Genomic DNA, 15,569 nt, shown 5'->3' on the forward strand with positions numbered 1-15,569 from the left:
AAGTCTGAGCTGGAACTGAATGACCTCTCTCACTCTTGCTTGTTTACTGAAACAAAGTTTTAAGGCTCTAGAATGTTCTCAGGTTAAACACCAACTTGTTCGTTTTCTTGCATCATGTTACTGGCTCATTTATTCTTGTCAATAGCACCCAAGCGTCCAATGTGGCATTTCAGAGACGTGAAGGATAATAGATACCTGACACAATTTCACAGTCTGGAAACAGCACGAGGGCGAATTGCAATTTGGATTTAGAGCCATCAGACATATCAGTGGTTTTTTATAGAGCGAATCAATTTAGTAAATGGATATTGAGGAACATCTCGTTTTAGGGTTTTAGCGAAACATAAAGACGCACAATAAATGAATGAGGAGCAGAGCGGAGAACTTGAGCAGCAAGTACTGCACAGGGTGGCTGTCAAGTGCTCGCGTTCTCCAGCCAAATGGAAGCAGGAAACAGCTATTAGCAATTCTTATTTTACCTGTTTAAAGAGGGCTTATTTCCTTTATTCTAGTTTGCTATCTGTTAGGCTGAATTATGATTTAGGTCAGTTTCAGTGTTTTGAAATAAAGTGAAAACACCACTGACTCAGCGGAATAATGCCGAACCCTAATGATATGTTGTTTTCTTTAGTTCAGAGTACGATGGAGGAGATATAAGACTGTTCAAGTATATTATATTCATATATGCAGATGTGAGTTCATATATATGAACATTTTAGTAGAGCAGTTTGTTAAAAAAAAACTAAACATTTATAGTATTAACACTCAAACTTTGGAAGGACTCAGAAATACATTATATTTTAAGGAGATACAATATGGGATGTTTTTTCCTTCGTGGATTTACCCAATCCCTAATTCTCAGTTTCATGAAAAACTTGAAGACAAAATTACTAAACTAACGTTAACATCTATAATGACCTATATATGTTTTAAAAGTCATCTGGCTAAATTTGAACTCTAAAGTTCTAAGTTGGAGAACACAGTTATTTCTTTTCCAGAAAAGGTTTGGAAAGAAAAAGGTAACTTCAAAGGTTAACCTTGTTTTATAAGCGTTCCAATGTGGAAGACACAGCATTTTTCAATCCAGTGTGTACTGATGTCTTGACATACATTTACCTTGCAAATACTTAGAGAAGCTAATAATAAATACAAACTAAATCGAATTTACCAAGAAGTTAAAATTACAGTTGTCTGAAATTCGGACGACGTAGAAGTGATTTTTAAATTGAAAGAGATTGTGATACTTATGCAAAGACTCCTCTCTCTGAAGCACCGAGAGAAGTCAACACTCTTTTACATCAAGACATTCAGTACAGTTCTCGGACCTAAATTCATGGCACAAGGTTAATTCCTAAGTTTACCAAGAAATTAATGATAAGCAGGTAGAGGTCAAGTGTCAAAAACTCGAATTCTTATAGAAAATTCCCTCTGAAAGGAAAAAAGAGTGGCACAAATTTCTAAACCACCAAAAGGAGATTTCCATTCTCATTCAAAAAAAGGGGATGCCAAATAGCCCAAGAAAGGAAGAGTGTGGGAAGAGCATGTTAGAAGTATAAAACTTGGTCACAAACCAGTAACACATTTCCTGTGAACTTGGTTTTGCAGTTTTCATTTCTAACTTTAACAAAGTTCCAATTAAGTTCGTTAAAATGGTGATACTCCTACCAGCTTCAGCCAGTTCCCCAGGGAACTCAATCACAGCGCTGAAGTCAATGTTCAGCTATAAGAAAATAAATATACACCGTAATCACATGCCTTCAGAAAAGAACCAGAACACAGAGAGAAAGTGGACTTAGATTTTTAATTTTTTTAAAGATTAACTCTCTCTATATATATTAATAAAAAGTGCAAAGAACATGTTTAAATGATATTCTAAAATAAAATATATATATATATATATTTCCATTAACTGCAGGAGACAACTGGCACGTGAGGCGCCTGAGAGTCTAGTCCCTCTCCGTCACCACAATGGACATATATTTTTAGGAAGCACCTATGGAAAATCAAGTGTTCACAACACTTTCGGTAACACAGAGAGCTTCTGGGTGTTCTTGAAAGCAGGTTGCTTGTATTTTCCACCTAACATGAAATAAAAGGAAAAGCAAATTCATAAGCAGAAATGGCACTGCTCTGAACTGTACTCCTGTTTTATACGTAGCAAGCCAGTCCCACGTGCATTAGTAAAAGCATTACCAGCAAGCCTCCAACGGCGACCCGTTCCTGGGCAAGTGGTCTTTGCTCACAAAACTGCTGGTTTAGCAACACAGCTGAAACAAGTGGTTGAAACGGACCTTTCATTTTGTTAAGGAAACAAAATTTTAAAGCACAGCATAATAACATTAGGGTCTGTTACACATAGCTGATGTTCTGGGTTTTCATCAACAAGTTTTAAAGAAACAAGAGGTTATATTATCTGTTGCTTTCTTATGTATTTATGGCAATGGTGACAACAGGTTGCAGAAACAATATAAACTTTTAATAAAGACACATGACTCTTAACTTTCTTTCCTGTAGAACATTCTGAGATAGTTCAGTAATTCAAGTGCGAAAACTGATTTACATCGTGGCTTTAGTAGCTACCTGCTCACACGTAGGAAGGATCCCCTGGTTTTGACTTGGCTTTTTCTCTCCTTTCCTTTCTCATAACTGAAAAGAATTTCTGTTTTGGAAAGGATATGTTTTGTACACTGTGCGGTAGCAGCAACTCTGTAATACGGGGTATGACAGCATTTTGACTCGTTAAGTGTCAGTAATATGCTTTTACTGAACCTAGATGGAATCAATATTAAAACAGATAAGCAGCAGCAACCAACTATGCATAACGTGTAGACTCAAAGGTCCGTGGTGTCTTCTCTCCTTTTTTGGCCTGTTATAAAAATAATTTTGGTGACAAGTGTCTACACAGCACCAATTTCATTTCAGAAGAAGCCTCTTAGCTCAGCCCCCCCAAATAAATCTACAAGGACACATGCTCAGATAGCTTTTCTCATTTACTTCTGTAACTCTAAAAGATGGGTGATTGTATTAGATGTTGTCTCAACAATTATTCAGTAATTATTAAAACCATCAATTACAATGCCCTAAAAATACCCATGTCCACAGAATTAAATGAGAAGTCCCCCTGACACACAAATGTATACACAGAAGAGTTATACCTGCAGTTGATGGACACTGTGTTCTGTAGTACCAGAAGCAACAGGCCTCAAATAGTAAAAGAGCATTTCATAAAACTTTGTCATATATAAAATATCTTATTAATTGTGACCATTCCACTTTTGATTAAAGCCTTTTGCTGTGGGACAGTCAGGGGTCATACAACCTCAAAAAATAAGAGCACATCTATTTCCCAGGCTGACAAAAGCAAACGGCTCAATTATACTGTTTCTCTCTCAAACTCACCTGCACGCGTGCGCACATTCACAAAGCACCCACAGTTTTCATCTTCACGACACTGTAGCCACACTTTTTTCCCACTTCCAAAAATATGTCAGGAAGTTGTGATTGCAAAATAATTATTCTGGTCTGTATCCAGCCCAGGTCACCACAGCTCATTTTTATGATTTTTAAAGATCAAGTCTGTAGCGGAAGGAGAATAGGCCTCATTCATCTTTCTCAAACCCTTTGGTTTCCACCTTTAATGTTACAGTGAATGTAGATTTGACTCAGTAGGCCTGGGTCAAAGGCTTTACAAATACTGAACCTGAAGTGCATTAAGAGAATAAACATCTGCTATTATGGCATAGGAAAGTTTAAAAAGTAGCAATAATAAACAGAACACCATATACATAAAGAATTTACAAGCCACCTAAAAATTTCCTAAGATATTTGTAGGAGCGGTGGAATCATGTAAAATGGTCCCAACATCAAAAACAATCATAATGATTACATTCTTTGAAAAACACCCCATGTGCATACCTTCTGTCCATTACACTAGGTCCTTCTCAAGTCTCCCATGAATAACACGGTGGACCAAGAAAGACACACATTAAACAGAGGGACTACATTACTGACAAAGGAATAGATGAACAAATAAAAAGATTTCAGAGCAGGTGAGGAACTAGCTTTCAAAACAAAGTACTTTCAGTATGCTAAAACATATGATTTGGAGGCAATTCGGAAGTTTGGACACTTACACTTTACTCACAAACTAGAGTTGATCTTCTGTAGGGGCAACTAAATTAAAATGTAAAGCAAAAAGAATTGTTGCTTACGACATCACAAAATCCCAGGAAAGAAGTGGGAGTCAAAGTTCCCTTTGATGAAAGGTTCCCTCGTTAAATGCAAAATGCAGGAGCAAGGCCTTTGAATGATGACACAGGCAGGAAAGTCACAACACTGCTTACCCCACACTCTCCCCACATGACCCCTCCCACACATGACAGTTCATGAGCTCACTCCCAACTCTCCTGCATGCATATGCATTGCACTACTGGCTTCTTTAAAAAGTCAGGCCTCCATTCCTAATAGTTCAAAGTATTGAAAAAGAAGGAAAGATGTGAGGAAATACATTCAATAAGCAAAAAAAACAAAAAACACTCTGGAATCTGACACATTTTATGTTATGAGAGAATGGTTGCTAGAATATGGGAAGAACATTCAAACTGGGATAGCTACATACAAAGCAGTCAGACTGCTCTGCCAGGCTTTGCAGAATGACAGCCAGTTTTCTTGGAGTTAATTTTAACTCCTCGTCTCCGCTTCTTCAAGATCCTAACAGAGTCATAGGTTCTAACTGAGTACCTGAGATAAGAATCAGGTTGAAAAATGCTTAAAACACTTTAAATTATTTCCAAAGGGAGAGATGGAGAAAGAAAATCACCCAGGTTGAGAAGTAAGTTAATTAGAGACAGAAGAAAACTATTAGTAACTCATGCTGACACAAGTCAGAATGAAAAACTGAACCAAGAAAAGAAAAAGAGGGAGAGGGAGGAAAAGGGGGAGCTGGGAGAGAGAATGCTGGCCCTTCCTGTAAAGACTCTTGTTTCCTGACTTCAGTGCTGTCACACGCCCTTCTGAGGGGTGTGCTGTTCACGCTACCTTCACGAGTACACCTACGTGGTAACGATAACGAAGCGATAGGCAAGACCCAGTGAACACAGTAGGACGGTGATCTCTTAGTCCTCCGTCCATGAAGGAGGACACACGGACTGGAGGTGTGGCCAATGCTGCTGGCTGGGCCCAAGAAATCGTGGTAAAAAATACCCCAAACTGCCCTCTACCCATTCTGGGGGGAGATATACACCCCCCAAAACCTAAATAAAACCGAACAAAACAAAACACAAACAATCTTCTCCCTCCTAAAGAAAATCACATAAAAACAAATGCCCTGCAAGAAGTCCTTATGTGTGTGTGTTTTACAAGTCTGGTAGAGGTTATTTTGTTTTGGATTCCACATAAATTTTATCTCCATCCCTAATGCCAAAGGAATGCAACGCCCGAGAGCTGAATTTCATTTCCTCTGGTCCAAAGGGCGCTTCATGGTCAAAATAGTAGAGAAGCATGTTGCTTGTGGGTAACTGCACTAGAGTTTTTAATTGTTTCTTTAGTTCTGCAACGGTTTGGTCCAGACGAATACTCATTTCTTCCACCTGATCATTAAAGTGGACTTCCACTTTCGCACTGCTCTGGGGCCTTAGATCCACTTCTGCCAAAGGCTCCAACTTGCCATATTTTGTGATCAGTTCATGATACCTAGAAGGATAAAAAACAGTGTCAGCTTAAGCCACTAGCAACTGAAGTTCAAACTCTTTCGGAAATACTGGTAAATCACACTGTTATACTCAACATCTCTCTAACATCCTATTCTATCCATCCGTCTGATGATTACCGTGGAATCTGTGATCTAATATGGTATCCCTTTTTTTTTTTTTTTTTAATTTATTTTATTTTATCTATTTATTTTAGAGAGGAGAGGGAGAGACAGTGAGAGAGGGAGGAGAGACAGAGAGAGAGAAGGGGGGAGGAGCTGGAAGCATCAACTCCCACATGTGCCTTGACCAGGCAAGCCCAGGGTTTCGAACCGGTGACCTCAGCGTTTCCAGGTCGATGCTTTATCCACTGTGCCACCACAGGTCAGGCGCATGGTATCCCTTTTGAGATGACAGTAAAACCATGTCCTTATGGATAGTTTCTCCTACAGACGGTCACCATGCCTGCTGTTAATCACTATGTAAGAGTGGGCTTAGATAGGAAAATAGAACCTAGAAAAGTAGACAACCCAAAAACAAAGAGAAGTCGAATTTGTAAATCTTGTTTTTGGGGGTACTGCTATGAAGAAGGGCAGAGATCTAAGCACACGTTCCGTGGAGGAAGTGGGCCAGCAGTTCCTGAGCCCTGGAGAAGTCATAACTTACAAACAAAAACATCTAGCTGTATATTTAGCTGTTAGTTAACCCCGCTTTTTAAGTGATGCCTGGTTTGAATGCTCCCATCTCGTCTCACTGGTTACAATACAAGGGATTTGTGGAAGATTCAAGAATAAATTATTGTAAAAAAGTGGTAAATGAGGGATACAAGTTCCTTGATTAAGGCAGAGATAAAGATCCAAAGACACCAGGAGGAAAGTGAATTACAGAGGTGAGACTACGGACCCACAGGGTCAAGTTTCCCATGTGGAAAATCGTCTCCACTATCAGCCTTGGAGGATCTAGGTCTGATTTTAATGGAGGAAGCTGAGCAGTGTCCTACAAACCAGAGAGGAAAAATGCTGAAAAGGTCTGAAATCAGCTTTATTATACCCAAGACACACAAGGTTAATTACAATGGACACATAAGATTATTCCCCCACCTCTCCCACCCTACTTTTGGTTAGGGCTCAGTTAGATCAGCATGTAAGGTTGGCAGGAATATTAGAGACATAGTAAGATGTCTGTGGTCAGCGATGGAGGTAATTCTTTCCATTACAGGAAATAACAGGGCATGGTAGAATAGCATGGGCCTCAGAGTCAGAAGATCTGACTTCAGACTCTCGATTCTAACTATGGGACTGGGAACTCACTCAATGCTTTTGGATCTCTGTTTCTTTACTAGTAAAATTGGGATAGTAAATTCTGCCCTTCTTACCTTATAAAGAGTCATAAGAATTATATAGAGGTGAGTAGCACTTTGTAAATTATAATTTCATATACAAATAAAAAAATATCACCATTACATTCCTGCTGTTCTGAAACTTACATTATTAAAACACACACAATCCTTAGAAAATATATAATTAAAATATATTTAGGTAAAAATTCTTCAAAGAGGTGGTGGCATGATGAAGCAGATTATAGAATCTTTCTTCTCCCAGAACTTGAGCCAAAAATAGTAATTTTTAAAAGGATAAAGAAATCACTAGCAGCAACTAACAAAAGAAGAGAGGAATCAACCAAAGGTTGCTGTCACCAATTCAATGCCAACAGGAGTTCCCAATTTTTGGTGTGGCTAAGGGGGAGACTTTATTCAGTGAAAACAGCTCAGTGTGAAAAGGTCAGCTGTAGAACAGCATGGCTGAAGCAGCTCAAGTGTAAAACAGCTGGGCCGTGAGACAGCACAGGCATGAAGCGGGTCAGGTGAAGCGGATGTGGAGAACACAGTCTTGATGGAAACTGAAAGTGTACTTACTACTCCATTAAGACAGAGATAACACTGGCTTATATAGAGAAGAGTGTCTGCATTCAGTCCCTGATTGCTCCATTTCTATGAAAATAATAATTCCAAATCTTTATATTTGTCCAAATAACACTGTCCTGATTGGTTGGAATGGGGCTGCTCTGATTGGAGAGTGAAGATGCAAATGAGGATACAGCTGCACAGCTCTAACTGGACAAGAAAAGTCTCAGTCCTACTGGTTGAATTTCAACCCTAGGCACTCTTTTATAAGGGTCAGACAGCAGGGGCACAGTACAGGAAGCCTAGCAGCCCAGTCTGTGGCTTTTTCCTGAAATGCAGTGTGCATAAGAGGCCTCTGTACACAATGGCTGCTAGACTCTGAATTTGAGTACACAAGGACTACTATTTGGCAGGTATATTCTTCTCAGGTCAATAGAGAGAATAACCTTACTGCCATAATCTTTTAAAAGGAACCAAAGATCTGAACTAGTGGTAACCTGTGGATGCATAAACTGGATGAGCTTCTTCATTATTCTGTTCCAACCTCTTTCTGGAATACCTTCCTGAACTGCAAAGACTAGAACTGAAAATTACATTTCTCACACTCCTTTGCAGGTGATATTTAGCCTCTATCAATTTTATTCAATAGCCCCAGGGAGGAAAAGAATGGCTTTAGCAGGAACAATTTGGGTAGAGGATTCCTAATGACCAGACTTCAGTTCAAGCAGTGCATTCCTGATGTCCAGGAAGCTTGCTGCTCTCCTGATCTTAGCTAAGGTGGTGGGATCCAGACCCAGGACACCAGCTTCCTGAGTCTCTCCTTATATGACTCTAGTGGAGGGAGCAGTGCCCTTGGCTGGCCAGTTCTGTGGTACCACTATAGAGGCAGGGCAATCCCGGGTCAGGACACATACAAGAATCAAGCAATGAATGCATAAATGAAGTGGAACAACAAATTGATGTCTCTCTCTCTCTCTAATCTATATATATTCTAAACACCTGATTGTTACTATTTAATTTCTCTTGCTATAGTATGCTTCTCCCATTATGATATGGTATCATATCATGGCATATAAAAGAAATCTCAACATTCTACAAGTGGGGTTTTACATTCTACTCAGTTTTCTCAAGGTCACCAATACCCTATTTATTACAACATGTAACCCTATTTATTGAAACACATAAACATCACATTTCAGAGGCAGAAACACCTGAGAGATCATCTATTATATATTTTAGAGATGCAGTGTTGAGGGCCAGTTTGTAAGCCCAAAGTCTAATAGCTGGAAAACGGAAAGAGCTCAGGTCTTGCTCTCAGACCCTCATTCTTTCTTTGTTGCAATAACAAATACTGTCCTAGAAATTCTCTTCCCACATGTATATTTCAAATGCCCCCCTTGAATCTCTTCTTATGGGCTCTCATCACTCTCTTTACCATCTACACTTGGGTGGACCTCAAAATTGGCTCTTGCATTTTCCTCCGTGACCTCTTTAGGCTCCTTGATCACAGACCTAATTCTCTTCCTTAGCTGATGCCCCAGAAGCTTCCCACTTGCCTTCCTCAAGCTTCTGTTTCCCCCCTACTTTCAGAATTATTTATTTTCACCATTCATACACAGCAAAGTATCCTAAACTGAACTTAATATTTTCCACAAAGGCTTTTAAGTTATGGAATTTTGTTTCAACTCACTATTTCTTAAATTCAACTCCTCTCAAAATTGCCTAGTGAATGGATAAACAAAATGTGACTATTCAATGGTGGAATACTATGCAGCAGTTAAAAGAATGATTTGGGCCTACAATTATCAAGATGATTAAGGCTTTGGTCAAAATAGTTTCATAAATTCACATTTAAATGCATTTCTGATCCAAACACAGAGTAAAAATGAATTAAATGTGAAAGATTAAATTCCAAGAAGACACAGCCCAGGCTCAAAAATAATAAACATATCTCCATGGACCAGAAATTGTCCAGAAATACAAAGCATATATAACAAAAAACCACAGGACCAGTGGACACCAAATTCAAAGCAGGCAGTGGCAGTCAGGAGTTAAGGTCCTATGAGGCAAAGGAGATTAAAGCATTCCATGGGAGAGACAAGAACCCAAGCCAGGTTCACTGATTAAACCAGGGGTAAGGGTGGGATGGGGGTGATGTGAGGCTGGGCATAAAACATGCAAGAAACTGCTGCAGACCCACAGTCTAGGGCTACCTCTTTACAGCAAAGGGTCTAAGTAAAAGAAGTAATAAGATAGCTCTACAACCAGGAATGGGGTCAAATCACTAGCTGCCCAGGTAATTAGATCTGCACTAACTCTGTAATTCTTATGAGACAGGTTCTCCAAAATCCATCATAAGAGCTTGCTCTGGATCAGGTGTTCAGGGAGTTGATTAGAGAAAATTGCAAAATCATTAGACAGGGAGAGGTAAGCTCAAACAGGAAGACACAGCAATCCTCCATGTATATCTATCTAAGAGCTGTGCTTCAAGATAATGGAGCAAAAACTCACAAAACTAAAAGTAAAACTAGGACAAATCCACAATTATAGTTGGAGACTTCAATACTCCTTTCTCTGTAATTGACAGAACAAGTAGATTAAAAATGTTAACAGTATAAAATACATGAACAACACTGAAAACTTGACCTAATTGACATTTACAAATCACACTTCCCAACAACATCAAAATACACATTTCTTTCTAGTGTATATGGAATAATGACAAACATAGAACATATTCTAGGCCAAAAAATATCTCAACAGGTTTTAAAGAATGAAATAACACAAAGTATGCTTTCTGACTATAATGAAATTAAACTAAAAATCTTTAACAGAAAAATAAATGGAAAATCAGAAAGATAAATAAAAAATCCCCCTAGTATTTGGAAATACACTATGCACTTTTAAATAACCCAAGGGTCAAAGAAGAAGTCACAAGGGAAATTAGAAAATATTCTGAATTTAATGAAATGAAAATAAATATATTAAAAATTATAGAATGCAGCTAAAACAGAGCATAACAAGAAATAGATAGAATTAAATGTTTAGAAGAGAAAAAGACTAAAATCAGTGACCTAAACTTCCACTTAAAGAAACCACACAAGATGAACAAATTACACTCAAAGCAAGAAGAAAGGAACTAATAAAGATATGAATGAAAATCAATGAACTAGAAATCCAAAAAACAAGAGAAAACTCACAAAAACCAAATGATCACCAATAAAGGTGCCAAGACCATTCAATAGGGAAAGGGCAGTTACCTCAACAAATGGTGCTGAGAAAACTGAATATCCTCCACAGGAAAAAAAAGTAAAGGTGGACCTTACCTTATACCATATTTTAAAAAATTAATTTAAAATACACTGAAAACTGAAATGTAAGATCCAAAACTATAAAACTCCTAGAAGCATGGGAAAAGCTTCATGGCACTGAATTTGGCAATAATTTCTTAGATATTACACCAAAAGCACAACAAAAGCATAAACAAATGAGACTTCATCAAACTTAAAAATTTTATTCATAAAAGGATACAAAAAAGAGCAAAAAGGCAGCCTACAAAAGAGAGAAAATATTTGCAAATTAGACATCTGATAAGAGGTTAATGCCCAGGACTTATAAAGAAACCTGACAACTCAACAACAAAAACTTAGTTAATAATGGGCAAAGGACTTGAATAGATATTTTTCCAAAGATGACATACAAATAGCCAACAGGCATATAAAAAGATGTTCAACATCATTAATTATCAAAGAAATACAAATCAAACCCACAACAAGGCACTATCTCAATATCAAAAAGATATATGGCTACTATAAAAAAAATACCAAGCCTTGGTTGGTGAAAAACTGGAACCCTTTTGCACTACTGGTGTGACTGTAAAAGGATGCAACTGGCATGGAAACCAGCATGGCAGTTCTTCAAAAATTAAAAACAGAATTACCATATTACCCAGCAATTCCACTACTGAGATTCAAAATAATTGAAAAGCTGAGTCTTGAGGAGATATCTGCTCACTCTAGTTCCTAAGAACACTATTTATGATAGCCAAGAGGTAGAAGCAACCCAAATGTCTACTGATGGATAAATGGATAAATAAAATGTGGTATACACATACAATGGAATATTATTCAGTCTTAAAAAGAAGGAAATCTATCCTATGCTACAATATGGATGAACCTCGAGAAAATTAAGTGAAATTAACCTGTCACAAAAAGAATAATGTATGAATCCATTTATACAAGGTGCCAAATTCACAGAGACACAGGTAGAATGATGGTTGCCAAGTGGTTTTAGGGGGCTGCAGAGAGGGGTATTGGGGAGTTGACGATTAATGGATCTAGAGTTTCAATTTTGTCAGATGGAAAATGTTCTGGAGATTTGTTGTACAATAATGTGAATGAACTTCACTACTTCTGAACTACACACTTAGAAATGAATGATAAATTTTATGTTATGCATATTTTACCACAATTAAAAATGATTAAGATGGTAAATTTTATATATTTTTTATAATATTAATGTAAATAATAAAAAGTGGAATTAATAGCAATTTTACACAATCTTGTCCAGAAAACAGAAGAGGGAACACTTACCAACTCATTTTATAAAGCCAGTGTTATCTTCACACCAGAAGCACATAAAATAGTTATTAAAAAAAAAATACTACATTCCTATATCTCCCATGACCTTAAACACAAAAATCTTAAAAAGAACATTAAACTAAATCTAACAACATATAAAAAGAAACATACACCATAACTGAGTGAAAATTATTCTAGGTATGCAAGAAAGGTTCAATTTAAAAATCAACCAATATAGCATCCCTGACAACAAGGTAAAGAAGAAAAATCACACCATAGTAATTCACACAAAAAAAGAATTTGAGAAAAAACGTATATCCATTTATTATAAAAATTCTCAGTATATTAGAAATCGAGAGGAACTACTTCAACTTGATAAAGAGCACCTACAAAAAAACCTTGTAGCTAACATTATACTTAGTGGTAAATGACTAAATGCTTTTCCCTAAGATTAGGAGCAAAACAAAAATGTCCGGTCTTACCACTCTTATGCAACATAGTACTGGAAGTTGTAGCCACTGTAACAAGGCATGAAAACAAAATAGGGTCATACAGATTGGAAACACAGAAATAAAATTTTTTGTGTTTGCAAATGACATGAAATACTCAGGTGCAAATGTATCAAAAGATTATAAGACTTAGATGTTGAAAATTACAAAACACTGACAGAAGAAATGGCCTAAATAAATAAAGAGACATACTGTGTTCATGCATTGGAAGATCCTATATAGTAAATATGTCAATCTTCCCCCAAATCATCTATAGCATTAATAAAATTACTGTAAAAATCCCAGCAAGATTTTTTGTAGACAGACAAGCTTAGTCTAAAATTTATATAGAAGGCAAAGGACCTAGAACAGCTAAAATAATATTGAAGAATAAAGTGGGAAGAATCATCCTACATGACATTGAAACTTATCATATACCTACAGTATTCTGACAGAGTGATAGAAGAGAGACAATAGATCAGCAGAACAGAAGAAAACACCCAGAAATATACCCACACAAATATACCATCCTAACTTTTAAAAAAGTTGCAAAAGCAATGCAATAGGAAAAGACAGCTTTTTAGCAAATAATCCTAGAGCAATTACACAACCATAGGCCAAAAAGAAATCCTCAACCTAATTGCACAAACATTAAACAAATTATGAACTTAAATGTACAATGTAAAACTATAAAACTTTTAGAAAACAAGAAAATCTTTAAGACCTTTGGCTAGGCAAAGAGTTCTTGACACTAAAAGCACAATTCATAAAAGGAAAAAATGATAAATTGAATACTCATCAAAATTAAAAACATGAGCTATCAAAATTAATGCTAAAAATAAAAAGACAAGCTACATATTAACAGAAAATATCTGTAAATCATATAGCCAACAAAGGACTAGTGTCTAGAATATAGAAAGAGTTCTCAAACTCAACAGTAAAGAAACAATCCATTTAAAAAATGGGCAAAAACCATGAAGAGATATTTTACTGAAGAGGCTTTAGAAATGGTAAATAAGCACATGAAAAGATGTTCAACATATTTAGACATCATGGAAATGAAAATTAAAATAATGAGGTATTATTATTCATCTATCAGGATGGCTAAAATATAAAAATAGTGACAACACCAAATGCTAGCAAGAATGCAGAAAAGTTGATCGTTTATTGTTGGTGGGAACATAAAATGGTACAGCTGTTCTAGAAATCAGTATGGGAGTTTCTTATAAAACAAAACATGTTAATGATACCACTCAGCAATTATACTAGGCATTTATACCAAAAGAATAAAAATTTATGTTCACAGAGAACCCTACACAAGAATATTCATAGATTATCTTATTTGTAACAATCAAAAACTGTAATGAATCCAAATATCCTAAACTGTGGTATATACATATACCACAGAATATTACTCATCAATAAAAAGGCACAAACCAGTGATACATGAAATAATTTGGGCAATCTCCAAGGAATTACGCTAAGTAGGGAAAAAATACCAATTATAAAAGGCTATATACTGTGTAATTATATTTATGTAACATTTTCAACCCAATTCATTTTATGAAGCTAATATAACCTTCATAACAAAACCAGAAAGGAACAGAAAAAAAAATTTCAGACCAATTTTAGATGGAAACATCCCAAAATAACATTATAAAATCAAATTCTATAGCATTGTAAAGAACACTTAATATTTTACAACTAAGTTAAATATTCCAGAAATATAAATATAATTCAATATCTGAAAATGTTTCATTAAACTTAAGATTAACAGAACAAAACAACATGCTCTCCTGAATATACAAAGAACATTTTATTTTAAAAAATCAATATTCATTAAAAATAAAAGAAACTGTTCAAAAAACAAAAATAGTGACTACCTTAACTTGATGAAGGGCACCTATCAAAAACCTACAGCAAAAGTCATATTTCATATCAAAATATTTCACAGAAACTTTTAAAGTAGTCACTTTAAAGTGAGAAACAAGATAAAGTTGGTCTCTTTTAATGTTCATTTTTATTATACTGGAGAAGTTCCGACCCAAGAAACCAAAAAAAGAGAGGGATAAAAATTATCTGCAGATATAACTGCCTACATCAGTGGTAGTCAACCTGGTCCCTACCGCCCACTAGTGGGCATTCCAGCTTTCATGGTGGGCGGTAGCAGAGCAACCAAAGTATAAATAAAAAGATAGATTTAACTATAGTAAGTTGTTTTATAAAGATTTATTCTGCCAAACTTAGCGAAAATCCAACATAAAGTACTTGGTAAGTAATTATTATTATATGCTTTAACTTGCTGTAACTCTGCTTTATAAATTTGATAAAGTAAAGTTACTTCCCTACTTTATAAATCACCATTAGTGTGGAACCGGTGGGCAGTTAGAAAATTTTACTACTAACAGAGATACAAAAGTGGGTGGTAGGTATAAAAAGGTTGACTACCCCTGGTCTACATGGATCTGAAAGAAAAGATGAATTATTCTAAACATCAGCAAAACTGATATATGATCACACAAAAATAAATAGCATGTTTATACACTGATAGTAACCCATTAGAGGAAGTGGTGAACAAAAAAAAAAAGACTGCATTTAAAATAGCAACAAAACGTAGAAGATGCTTAGAAATAAATTTAAGAAAAATGTGCAAGTCCTTTGTGAGAGAATTAGAAACAGTGCTAAAGGGCAAAAAAGATACTGTGAATTAAATGGAGAGATACCCTGTGTTCACAGATAAGAAGACATAATAGTGTCAAGATGTCAATTCTCCCAAATTAGTGAATTTAATGAAATCAGAATCCAAATTACAGCAGGATTTTTGTGGGATTTAGTTAGCCAATCGTAAAATTCATAGGAAAAATGGCCTACAATAACTAAGATATTCTGAGAGCAACAATTATGTGGGGAA

General features: G+C 36.1%; 1 protein-coding gene across 3 annotated transcripts in view; it reads right to left on the reverse strand.

Annotated features, from left to right (window-relative positions):
* Positions 1–1,787: 1,787 nt before the first annotated feature.
* Positions 1,788–15,569, reverse strand: part of TBCEL (tubulin folding cofactor E like) — a 59,038-nt gene continuing 45,256 nt past the window's right edge. For 2 of the 3 annotated variants that reach the window (XM_066365317.1, XM_066365316.1), the window contains one exon: positions 1,788–5,691. In XM_066365317.1, coding sequence (XP_066221414.1) covers positions 5,373–5,691 — 319 coding nt within the window. In that variant the 3' untranslated portion in view covers positions 1,788–5,372. The remainder of the gene's footprint in view (positions 5,692–15,569) is intronic. The other variant, XR_010748980.1, reaches the window with a different exon arrangement.

This window comes from Saccopteryx leptura, chromosome 2 (genome assembly GCF_036850995.1).
Source record: "Saccopteryx leptura isolate mSacLep1 chromosome 2, mSacLep1_pri_phased_curated, whole genome shotgun sequence".
Taxonomy (NCBI): Eukaryota; Metazoa; Chordata; class Mammalia; order Chiroptera; family Emballonuridae; genus Saccopteryx; species Saccopteryx leptura.